Source organism: Plecotus auritus (genome assembly GCF_963455305.1).
Source record: "Plecotus auritus genome assembly, chromosome: 13".
NCBI classification, from domain to species: domain Eukaryota; kingdom Metazoa; phylum Chordata; class Mammalia; order Chiroptera; family Vespertilionidae; genus Plecotus; species Plecotus auritus.
In genome coordinates this window covers 23,097,844-23,109,996 of record NC_137779.1, presented here as the reverse complement: position 1 = coordinate 23,109,996, position 12,153 = coordinate 23,097,844, and the positions used below count along the sequence as shown (strand labels likewise).

Here is a 12,153-nt window from a genome sequence, read left to right as displayed (position 1 = left end):
AAACCAGGACAGATTTAGAACTTCTTGCCCTAGCCGGTTTGGCTTAGTGGATAGAGCATCAGCCTGCGACTGAAGGGTCCTGGGTTCGGTTCTGGTCAAGGGCATATGCCCGGGTTGTGGGCTTGATCCCCAGTGCGGGGGGGGGGGGGGGGGGGGGGGGGAGGGGGGGGAGGGGGGGGGAGGGGGGGGGCGTGCAGGAGGCAGCCAATCAATGATTCTCATCATTGACGTTTCCATTTCTCTCTCCCTCTCCCTTCCTCTCTGAAATCAACAAAAATATATTTTTTAAAAAAAGAACTTCTTAGGACGCCCTGCCTGTCCTTCCTGAGTTGCTTTCTCTGCTCACTCGGCGTGAGCTGCAGCAGCCTTCCTTCTGTCTCTGGAACACGTCCCCTGTGCTCCTAACTCAGGGCTTTCCCACATGACATCCCTCAATCGGGAACACTTTGCCTCGGGTCTTTGTAAGGCTCACGAGGGTTTCTCTGTCAGAGCAGCAGTGTCTCCGTCATTTGCTTCTCGTGACCCTGGTTTATCTTTTTCTGTAGCAGTGTCTGAACCTTTTATCTCGGTAGTTTTCAAGTCTTACAGTTTGTCTGGCTTCCTCACTCCTGCATTAGAGTGTAATCTTCCGGGAAACAAGGGCTGGATCTCTGTCCCCAGCAGGGCCATGAGGCAGAGGCGTGGCCCTGGAAGGACCAGGCCTGACTCTATGCACGTGCCTAAGCCCTCGTGTAAAACCCTCCGTTGCTGGAAGGGAAGGGGTCGGGGGTGGGTGGGATGAAAACAAATGTGTTAAGTCCCAAGCCCAGCACCTAGAATGGTGCCTGGTACTCAGGGGGCACTAAAAAGACATATGAATATTCCTTTTAGAAAAATCGTTACCTAAGGATAGGTTTTTTATTGATTATTTTGAGAAGAGAGAGAGGAAAAAGAGAGAGAGAGACAGGGGACCAGCCCTGCAATATGCCCTGACTGGGACGAGAACCTGCAACCTTTTGGTGTTTGGGACGAGGCCCCAACCAACGGAGCCACCTGGCCAGGGCAGTATTTCTTTAATAGAAAGAAAAAAAAAGAGATATTCTCTAAAATATGTTAAATAAGTATATTCAAGATTAAATAAAAGATAAAATGGAACTCTGGATTGGCTGGATCCACCTGCTTCTTTGACTCTGGGGAGCCGGAGGGGAGCAGCCGTGATGTGGGCTCTGTGGGATGGGCCTCCCAGTCAAGTCCCTCTGGGACGAGGAAGGTGGTTTTTCTGCTCTCTCTGCTCCGGTCCCCCGTATACTCAGCGACCCCTTTGTTTAAGACCGAAGCCCGGAGTATGTGTCCCGGCAGGTGAGCGGGGTGTGTGCGCGGGGGCCGCGGTCTTCCTTTTCACCCACTCTCTTTTCTTTCCGCCTTCTCTGTGCGCCCGGCCCACCTCCCTAGACGGTCCTGCCTCCCAGGCTCAGCAGCTTCCAAACTCTCAGGTCCTGTGGCCCGACGAAGCTGTCTGCCTCCGGAAGAAGAAGAGACACTCTCGGCCGGACCCCTTTGCCCGCCTCTCAGACTTGTGCCATCGCCAGCTTCCGGAAGACCAGACGGCCATTCTCAACAGCGTGGACCATGACGACCCGGGCCATGCCACTCTGCTGTGACGACACAACTCTGAAGTGCTGCCGGAGTGAGAGCGCGGGCCGAGGGCCAGGGCGGGGTGCGCCGTGCTGGGTGCCGGGGCCTCGGCTCCGCCACCCCCCCTTCCCCAGTGGCCTGGCCGGTACTTCTGAGGGCTGCTCACACCTCTGTTCTGCTTCTGCCCCTTCATCTCTGGGCAGAGCGGGGTCTCCTCCACACCCGGCCCGCTGGCCTCGTCTTTAGGACATGGGACCTGGCAGAACCTCTGTTTGTGGGTGGAGATCAGGACGTGGACTGGGGACAGGGCGGGATGTCTGCCTCCGCCCACCGCTCCCCTCTTCACACCGTGGGTTTTTGTCACCTCTTCAAAGATCTTTGCAAGTGAGGAGGAAAGCGATGGCTTGTACTGCTCTCGGCTTCTGCTTCGGTTTTTTAAGTCCTCCCAAACGCTGCATATATATAGAAATAGGTGCAAATCATAGGTTTGTAGTGTGTGGGCTTCTCTGTGTGTATATAGATGTACATTGAAGCAAAGTGCTGTTTATTTCTGTGGTCAGTGAAAGAGGAGGAAGCTCAGAGAGTGGGACTGCAGAGAGCTGGGTGGGTGTCCTGACGTCCGTCTCAGGGATTTCCCTTCCTGAAACAGGAGTCACGCCTTCTCAGCCAAACTCACCATTTGACTCTCCACCTTCTCCCACCCAGAGCAGAAATGGGGGCTTGCCATTGATTTCCAGCTGCCTGCTCTGGGGGTTCAGCCACGCGTTGCCCCAGAACTGAACACAAGCCTTTATTTCTTGGTTCCTGGGTGAAGAAAGGGTGGCAGGCAAAGGGCTGGGCTGGCATCTTCCTTCCACTGTTGGGCTCAGAAGTGGAAGCTTCTTAGCAGCAGGGCCGAGAAGCAGGCCTGCTGCACCAGCTCACGTGCTCACCCATCAGCCCCTTGGGGTCCAGCCCAGGTCGGCGGGAGCCTTGGGGCCAAAGGGCCTCCGTTCTGGAGCCGTCTGCGCTGCACACCTCGCTGCCGCTGCTCTATTCATAGCCCGCCTCCGGCTCGGCGCCCTCGCAGCGCTGATCCAAAGCCGCTGACTGGGTTCTTCCTTTCCTTTTGTGGGAGCTAATTTCCCAGATTGATTAATTGCCACTTGCAGGGAGCCCGCCGGCGGCTCCTCTCCCTGCTCTCCACGTGCTGCCTGCAGACTCTTCCGTGCCCGGGGCCCCCCTTCACCCTGTGGGCCCGGCGTGGGCGGAACGGGATCAGACAAAGCTAGGTTGCCTGGGGGTTCTGGGGGTGCTCTGGACCCCCTCTCTTCCCCTGGTTCTGTTTAAGTGGAACTGGCTGAGGCATGGAATGAAGGTGGAAGGGGCGCTCTGCCCAAATCTTGTCCTAGTTCAAACTGTTAGCACCAGACGCTTCTGCGAGGTCATCTTAAAACACCTAAAGATGCATCTCTCTCTCTCTCTCTCTCTCTCTCTCTCTCTCTCTCTCTCTCTCTCTCTCTCTCTCTCTCTCTCTCCCCCGTCAGATGATGGCACTGCCCAGGCATAGGGCAGAGTCCGAGGGGGACGGGCGTGTCTGGTTTCTCTTCCCTCCTCTTGTGCTGGAGCCGCCCTGCTGGCCGCCCGGACCCAGGTGGCTGTCGGGTTCCTTGAAGTCTTTCCTTCTCGGTGCTGCTGTCCTGCTGGGTTTGGGGACATCTACCTCTCCTCAGTCACCTGCTCACACATCGGCCAAGTCCAAGCACTGGGGGCGGCTGCCAGTCTCGCTGCAGCTGCCCGTGGCCCAGCCCCGTGACCGAGGCCGGTGGGGCCTCCGAGAGCAGGAAGCCGCTCCGCTGGGCGCTCCCCTCTCAGGGCTGGGCGCTCCACCACCCAGACCCGGTGCTTCCTTTCTCCCGTGGGGACCAGTTCCACCGCAGGTCTGCCACCCCAGGCGCAGCCACAGTCCGTTTCTGAATGCCACGCTCCGTGCAAGAGGTAGAAAGGGGCAGTGTCTGGCCCTTGTCGGTCCACGGCCTCAGCGCCGGGGCTGGGCCTGCGCCCTGGGGTGGACCCTGGACCTTCCGGCTAATGTTACACTTCTCTGGACATCCAACTCCACTTTCCCACCGGCCCGCGGCCCCAGCCAACGGGAGCCGGGAGTGGTGGCAGTCTTCCTCCCGGGCAGCACTGCCTCTGCCGTGAGCCCATCAGCGGTCACGGGCACCTCTGCTGGGCACGGGGCCTCGCTCTGCATCAGGAGTCTCCGTCTGTGCTCACTACCTGCAGTTTCTCACGTGGGCTGGGTCCCAGCTGCAACGCCGATGGGGGATGTCAGGGATGTGGGTCTTCAGGATGAATTAGATCAGACTTTCTCAGCCCAGCGTTGGAACTCTGGGCCCTTCTGGTTACAAAAGGAGAAGAGGAGGGGGAAGCTTTGCCTTTTTGAGGTGTCACACAGGATCGAGAGCCGAAGTCGGGGCTGAGGTGCCGCGGGCTATGGCTGTGCTCTCCAGGGGGACCCCACCACCTGAGTGTCACCAGTGCTGACCAAGGTGCTGATTCCCTTTTCCTTCCTCTGGCCACGCCCTCACCTCCAGCACGTCAGGCCCAAGATGGGAGCAGTGTGTTGCCGGCCACTGGGCCGCAGCTGTGCGGGGCATGCCGAGGGCGAGGGAAGGACACAGGCCACCCTCTCCTCTCTGAGTGGGCGCGGGTTCATTTCTCCTCCCAAGAGCGCTTCCTTCTGTGACAGTGTCTTTGAAGGCCAGCGGCCTTCCTACCCCCTGGGAGCTGTTTCAGTACCTCCTGCAAGGACTGTGATGGGAATTGCCAGAATGCAGCGCCTCTGTCCCCGGGATGGAGGGACGATGTTTCTGGCACACATTCAGGTGCTAGGGGTGGGGGTGGGGTGGGGGAGTGCCTGTGTGAGGTTGTGCATGATGGGGTGCAGCCATTTCTAAGGACCATATGTCCTCTGTTCTCTGTCCCTGAACGATTGCAATGAGCCCTGTTCAGCTTCCTAGGACAGTGGTCGGCAAATTCATTAGTCAACAGAGCGGCAAACCGTGGTGGCTCGCGAGCTGCAGTTTGCCGACCACTGTCCTAGGACTTTCACGCTCCACCGTGTGGGAGAGCAAATGTCTTCCAACCTTCCCCGTTCACGGTCTGGCAGCCTTGCCGTGGAAGGAGTTCAAAGACCAATTCCCGGGTCTCGGCTTTGGCCTGCCCCTCCATTCTGCATCCTGACTTTCGTGGGCAAGGAAAAGGGTCAGATGCTTTGAGAAGGAGCTTGTCAAGCATGTGGGGGACCCGCCGCCGCCGTGGTTTGGGGAAAGAAAATGAGCCGTAGGAGAAGGGGAGTCCCACGTCTCGACAGCACTGGTGGGTTTCGGGGCAGGAGTGGGGTCCTGCGGGACGCTCGTCGTGGTGGCCCTGCCCAGCCCGTCTCCCTGGAGCTCTCCTTGAGGGGACCAGGGGGCGTGTGAGGGGCCTTTTGAGCTTCTACTTTCTCAGCAGGAAAGCTGCTTCATCCCCAGGGCTGGCAGGGTCCCTGTCCCCCTCCGAAGAGGCCTGTGTCCCCCTCATCATGTTCTTGGGGCGGTGGGGGTGGAACGGGGTGAGAAATCATGGATCTCCTTCATGCTCTCTGGGTTTAGTTTGGGTTTGGGATCTGAACGTTTGCGGGTTGAACTGATGTCAGTGGTCTTCCCGGGTCCTTTTCATGCAGAGGAAACTGGGTAGGATGAACAGGTAGAATTTCCTGAACAGGTTTTTATTTCTTTTTCCCAAGGTTGACAAAACAGTAGCTTCAGGGGAGAAACAGACTTCAGGAGCATCAGGCGACACTGCCAGCCCAGGATTAGGATCCAGGGCCAGGGCGTGGGTGACTGGAGCAGCTTCCGATTTTGTTAGAAAAAGCTTTGGGAGGCTCGGGGTGGGTTGGGGGAGAATTGTACATAACGTGCTTTTAGGGTCCGTAAGAGAAGACGCTCGCAGTTAACTTTGGGGTTGCTTTGCTTGCATGAGAGGAGCTTCGGCTGTCACAGGGGCTGCTGGGAGCAGAGGGAAGGAGTGTCTTCCTCTGGGAAGGGTGCAGGGTCTCCTCACTTCTCGTCCAGCCCTGCCTTGCTGTCTTGTCCAAAATAAAGGGAGGGGGCTCCGCAGGCTGGAGGCTCGGAGCCCCCGAAGCTGTACTTGGGGAGAGGGCCCAGGAGAGGTGCTAATGTCCAGGATGAGAATGAATAAGGTGATCGATGGGCTGGGTCTTCAGGAAGTGGGGTTAGCAAGCTGGGGCAGAGGGAGGAGGTCATGTTCTCATGCCAGGTGTCTGTGAGGGTGGGAGGGGAATGAAGAGGTGGGTCAGTCACGGAGTGGAAAGTGGGGATCCTGGGATAAGACAGTGAGACCAAAGCTGGGGGACATCAAGGCTTACCCTGCTCTTTGGGGCCCATGATAACTTAGCTGCCCCTAAGGGTACTGCGTGCAGGTTGGAGGTCATCTCAGGAAAAGGAAGAGGAGTGATGCCTTGGGGTGGGGATGGGCTGAGAGGGCGTGGCAGTGAAGCTCACTTGGGGGTGGGGGTGGGGCCAGATGTAGGAGAGTGATCCTGTTATTGCAGACAGACTGTGGGGGTGGGGTCTTGCCACCTAGGCCCAGAAGGGGTCTTGGAAGAGGTCTAGCTTCTGAGCTGGGCTTCCTTGCTTCTAGAATTTGCCTCTAACACTAAGTGCCCAAAGCAAACAAGGACACAGTGTTCTGATGTCTTTCAACTTCATCTGTTTGTTACCGGGGGCTCCTCAGGCCCCCGGAGAGGAGCCTTGTTTGAGACTCCCGGGCTGTCACAGCTCTGGCAGTGGGAGCTCCGTGGGTTCGTTCTCATCAGCAGAAGTGGCAGGGGGCCTCCCCTCCTCTTCCAGGGCCTAAAACTGTTCCTGAGGCACTGTCGCTGGTGATGGAGATGAGGGATCAGGGCTTGGCCTTTGCATTGACTACCCTTCCTTTCTGAGGGGCGGAGACCGTCTTCAGACCAGGAAGCTACACGGCGTCTCGATACCTAGAGGTTGTTCCCCCCTTTCTCTTCCTTCGGTAGGCTAAGGCCCCCGTCTGGTTGACGCAGGAGAGGAGAGATTTACGCTAAGACCAGAGCAGATGCCTCTGTCCTCTTTGATGTCCCCAGCTCTGCCTCCTTGCAGATCAGGAGGCAGACTGACACATCTCTTCTTTACAAGAAGTCAGGGCGCCAACACTCAGAGCCCGGATTGGACTTCAGCATTCCTGCAGCTCGTCGTTGTCATCCGGTTAGGGGTGTCTGTCACGACCCCTCCCTCTGACTGGGAGTGAGGCCACACTGGTCCAGTGTTTTATTTCTGGGCCTCCCCGTCTATACTTTCCAAATATGTCTTTCAGGAGCAAATAACACATCCCCGCCCGACGTTTTGTGTGCTGGGCGGCTGAGAGGGCGGAAGTGTTTTCATGACCTTATCTGAAGCTGATGGGATAATTCCTCCTAGATGAATCTGATCCAAAGGCCCCCAGAGAGGAGTCTTATCTTGAGATTCTGATGGTTTCTGGGTAGGATAAGGGAACAGGAAGAATGAGTACAATGATTCTTCATAGCTGGCCATGCCTTGAGGAGGAAGAGTCCCGAGTATCTTGATTGCTAAATTGCTTTGGTTAGAACCGAAACCAGCAGTGGAAGTCACGTGGGTTTTCTCTCCTGTGTGGGTCTGTCGTGGTCATTGGGGGTTTCTGAAAAGAACTGATGACACAGTTGTCAGCTTTGGAGCCCTGGCCGGGAGAGCTAGGGCGGAGGATTAGAGTGGAACACGTTTTCAGTTCCTGCCCCTGGTCCCTGGTTCTGCCTTTCCCATCCCATGAGATGGTAACAGGCATGGCTATCAGGGAAATGTGCTCCCCCTCTCCCTGGCGCTGGGTTTCCTGAACTTAATTTTAGGAGCTGGGGCAAGGTCTGCCCCTCCACCCCATAAACACACCAATTAGGTTCCCTTTCCTTGCTTCCGCCACTTACTTATGGCTCCAGGGATCTTGACCTTGTGCATGGTTTACGCTGGGGAGACGGTGGGGTGGGGAAGGGAGTCTGGGAGGGGAGAGAGGTTGGGCTGGGGAGGGGGGAGTTGCATTTTCAGCCTTAGAAATACCACAAGCATGCTTTTGGGCCATGTGTGGGCTGTTCACATATGTAGACAGAAGGGACAAATGCCAACTCTCCTCATATTGGTCATGAGGACGTAAGGCCTTTTTGCTTCCTTTAGGTGAGGGCATCTATGAAACCTTGTTTCCAGGGGAGGGCAACGGACCTGCTCGTGGTCACGTTGCAATCCTTGGAAGGGAAATTGCCCATCACTCTATCAGTGGATCTTTATACATTGCCTACTGCCAACCATCAAAGGTCTGTCATGAATAGACTGTGTCCTGGCTGGGACAGAGAAGGGACCGTCTCACCTGTCCCTCCGGCGTTCCCAGGTTCTCAGTGTGGGCTTTAGCTCCCAGCCAGGTGTGTATTCTGTGCTCCTTTTCTGGGCTCAGGAAGTAAGAGTATGTGTGTGAGAATGCGTGCGCGCGCATGTGCGTGTGTGTGGTGGTGGTGGTGGTGTGTTTATGATGCGTGTGTCTTGTGTGTGATGTATGTTTGTGTGCTATGGTGGGGTGTTTGTGTGTGGTGTGTGGGTATTTATGGTGTGTGTTTGTGCTGTGTGTGTGTATGTGTGTGAAGAGATTTGTAGGGACACACTAGTTCACCTAAGGAGCCTCGGGCCTCTTTCTGGTTGACCTTTTCTCTGGTAGGCAACTTCTGTTTTGGTAGGAGGGTACAGTTAGTAATATACCACCGTCAGTGTATTTTTTATGGAGATTGTATATAAAATATATAAATATATACATATAATTTGTTCTATTTTAAGGAGACGGGGGGACTTAGGTAAGGGTGGGTGGGTGCAATAGTCATGAGTGGGAGGCTTCAGGCACGGGAGACATCTGGGGCTGGGGAATGGGAGGGCAGGAGATGGAACTGGGCCAGAGGAGTGGGGCCTGGTGCCCTCAGCACACATATATACATAGAGAGGAAACCTATATACAGTCTATCTAGCTAGCTTATCTATATATCTATATATCTATATGAAGTCATAGTTCGCTTTATTTTTGTACCTGTGCTTAGAGATGTTTGGAGCAGGATACTAGCTCATGCCTTGATGCCCCTTCCCCCCTTCCCCATCCTTCCTCTCTGCCTCTTCCTTTGAGACGCTCTGTTCAGCGTTGCTTGGGTATTTCTGATGGAAATGTGTATATATGACAAATCTGAAAACAGCAACACAGTCCACTTGCAGAAAGGACAAGTGAGCTGGAGGTTGTGGGAGCGACTGGATCGGATGGCCCCTTAACCCAGGACCCACAGGGTGCTTGTCACTGGGATGGGGACACTGTGGCTGGAAACCGTTGGCACAGGTGCTTAATATGGTGAGGATGGAGAGTCGCCTTCGCCCCCATGTTGCTGTGGGTTGGTACTCAGTTCCTCCAGAGGGATCCAGCTCAGCAGCTCAGGGTCTCACAGTACCTGTCCTGACTCAGGCACTCCTGGAGGGCGTGGCAGCGAGAGGGAGGCGTCTTGGGATAGCTTTGCAAGGCTGACTGCACGGACTGTCTCCGAGAAGAATATCCTGCTTGTTCTCGCTGCAGTTTCTTGGAACCAGTGTGAATGTGATAGCTAGTATAAATATACTATATATGCTTCTTCCCCCCCTTCCCTCCCCCCCCCCCCAGTTAGTACTTTATTTGGAAAATAAGATGGCATTGGAGATGGGATGGGTCAATCCCAGGACACTCAGTGGAGGATGAGGAGTGAGAGAGGACGTGGGGCATAACGGGGAGGAGGGAGCCAGGTGGAAACTGCTTCTGGCACCTGGCCTGGGACTCAGAGAACGGAAAAGTGTATCGGACGAACTTGACCCAGAACTGGAGGTTCTGGGGAGCAGGAGCTCACTTGTATCGGAGCGGGAAACGTTGTGTGCCCTGAAGGATGCCTCTCTGAGAATTCAAGACCTCGCATTTGCCGCGAGAGCCGCACGCCTTGCAGCCATGGCAGTGGTCCCCTGGTGCTGGCTCTTTCTTCTGACTCGCCAGGAGCTGAGAGCCATGTGTTTGGAGCTGGTGCAGGGCCAGGTGGGGCAGGCAGCCAGGAGAAACTCATGGATGAGTCTCTCTGCTCTCATCCGGCTTGTCAACTGAAAGGCAATAGAACCCCTCTTCCCCAGCCGAAGTGGCAGCTGCCCAAGAGCTCTTGTCTTCTGGAGTTTGATCATTAGAGGACCCGGATGCCTCAGCCATGGGAAGGACTCTTAACATTTTGGGATATTATGGGAAGAGTAGGGTAGGTAGGGTGGAGCTTGAGTCTGATTCCTGACCCTTCTGCCTCCATAATGTAGACCTGATGGGTCACTGCCCTTCCCTCAGGCACTGTCCTTGGGTCCCCGAATTACCTGCTCAGAACATCCCCCGTTTCCAAGGACGCTGAAGGAGAAGTGGGCTTTGTTCGTGAGTACTGGAAGGGCTCCAGTACTGGGCCCACGTGGCTGTGTGTCTGTCCTCAGAGGTGGTTGTTTCCTGCAGTCTTCTCTGGAGGCCACATGTTTCTTGTAAGAATTTGTAGGGAGGTTGAGCAAGAGAATAAGTGACACATTCTGTGCCCCTTCCTGGCTTGCAGCCCCTCCCCCCACACAAAGGCGTCTTCCTGTTCTCGAGCCATCCTCCTGTGTTGCTCTACACACCCTGTCCCACATCTGGTGCACATGCAACTAGTAGAATAAATTACTTCAGCACGACAGGCCCCTCTAAGGGTTAGTCCCTCCACTAGGTCTCGTGTTGTTCTAAACTCGACTCCTGTCCGCATTAAGTCCAAGGCTCGATCCGTAGACACTTCAGTGGCCACCAGGTGTATGAGATCAAGAGTCACTGACCTGCACAGATCCCATCCCATCCCATCCCATCCCATCCCATCCCATCCCATCCCATCCCATCCCATCCCACAGCCTCCAGTTGGGCTCGTCATTTATGTGAGCAAAAGTGAAGACGAGACATAGCCCCTACCTTGACATTCTGGAGCTCGGAGGGGATATAATTCTTACCTCTGCCTTTTCCATGCTCCTGGCCACACACGCTCAGAAAGATGGTGTTAAAAGGTAGACATTGGAGAGGAAAGATAGATAGCCCAGCAAAGATCTTCCGTTTCTCTGAAGAGCCGGTCTTTCCTAAAGGCATAAATGGATTGAGATCTGATGGGATATGGAGTCAACAAAACTTCCTGCCTTTGAACCTCTAAGTTAATGGACAGGTTGGTGGAATGGGGTGCTCTGACTACGCCTTTGAGCCCCACAGCCTCTTCCAGGAACATGAGCTGTTCCATATGCCCGCGCTGTATTCCCTGGCTCCCTTGTAGTGGAATTGTTTTAATTTGGCAACTTCTGTCTGCTGTATGGAACGAGCATTGGGAGCAGACAGACCCACTGGGAATTGCTCACCCAAGGATCAGTGTGGGCCCCATCCTTCTCTCCTTTACATCTACCAGTAGCTTGGGGAAGAGCAGTGTGTCATTGCTCTTTGGCTTTTTGCTGGGTCGCTTCACTTCCGTTGCTGTCGATGTTAGGTTGAGCCACCGTGGACAGTATGATAGGACGAAGGAGAAGAGGAGTTCTACACAGCGCACTTGGCCATGAGACTTGGCCACGACATTGGAGTGTGGGGTGTCTCCTGTGTATAGTGCCCAGGGCCTGGGAGAGGGGGTACCTTATACAATGATCTCCATTGCTGGAACTTTAGACTGAAGTGTTACCAGGGGAATGGTTGGTTTAGTAGAGAATAGCAGTTTAAAGCTCCATTTACCAAGTCATAGACACCAATCTCGAAAAATCTTAACGTCTCGTGGGATTTCATTTCCGAACTACCATCTGTGGGGCCAGGGATGGAGGGCACGGACGGGCTGTGCTTCCTCCAGGTGCTCCTTCTCCATAGCCACCGACTGGAAGGGACCGCATCCTGTTTCCTGCCAGTGACGTCTGGTTCCTTTTATCTTCAACGTTTCCTCTTGTCCCAGGAGAAATTGATCATCCGGGACCGAATTCTTCCATTGCACAGCTGGAGGCAATTTTGTGGGCATTGCGCTCCCCCATTTCACCCCGTGCTCTGTGGACATGCCGAGGGGGGTGACTAGGCAGTGTGGGTGGGGAGGGGCTTCTGAGGCTGCCTCCTCGAGACCTCTTAAAGAGTCCATACCTCTAGATGCCTCTTGCATTCGTTCTTCTTTTCTAACGAGTCTGGATACGACGTATCACTTTCGTCATGGGAGTTCTTGCTCTCACTTCGGACTCTCTTATTTCCTCCTTCAGCTTCCTTTGGGGGTCAGCCTCCATCCACGCCAGGTTTTCGGAAGACCCTTCAGACTCGTTTCCATTTCTTGAATGTCGAGTATTACAACATAACTGCGCTAGGGTGCTTTATGGTGCTGTTCTTGAAGAGGCCAGCTGGACTGAACCTCCTCTGCTCCACTGG

At 55.1% G+C, this 12,153-nt stretch overlaps 1 protein-coding gene across 4 annotated transcripts in view; it reads left to right on the top strand.

Moving 5' to 3' along the window:
- The window catches only part of IGSF9B (immunoglobulin superfamily member 9B), a 50,131-nt gene extending 45,696 nt beyond the window's left edge, over window positions 1-4,435 (top strand). For 3 of the 4 annotated variants that reach the window (XM_080650697.1, XM_080650696.1, XM_080650695.1), the window contains one exon: window positions 1,432-4,435. In XM_080650697.1, coding sequence (XP_080506823.1) covers window positions 1,432-1,640 — 209 coding nt within the window. In that variant the 3' untranslated portion in view covers window positions 1,641-4,435. The remainder of the gene's footprint in view (window positions 1-1,431) is intronic. The other variant, XR_013959585.1, reaches the window with a different exon arrangement.
- Window positions 4,436-12,153: the final 7,718 nt, after the last annotated feature.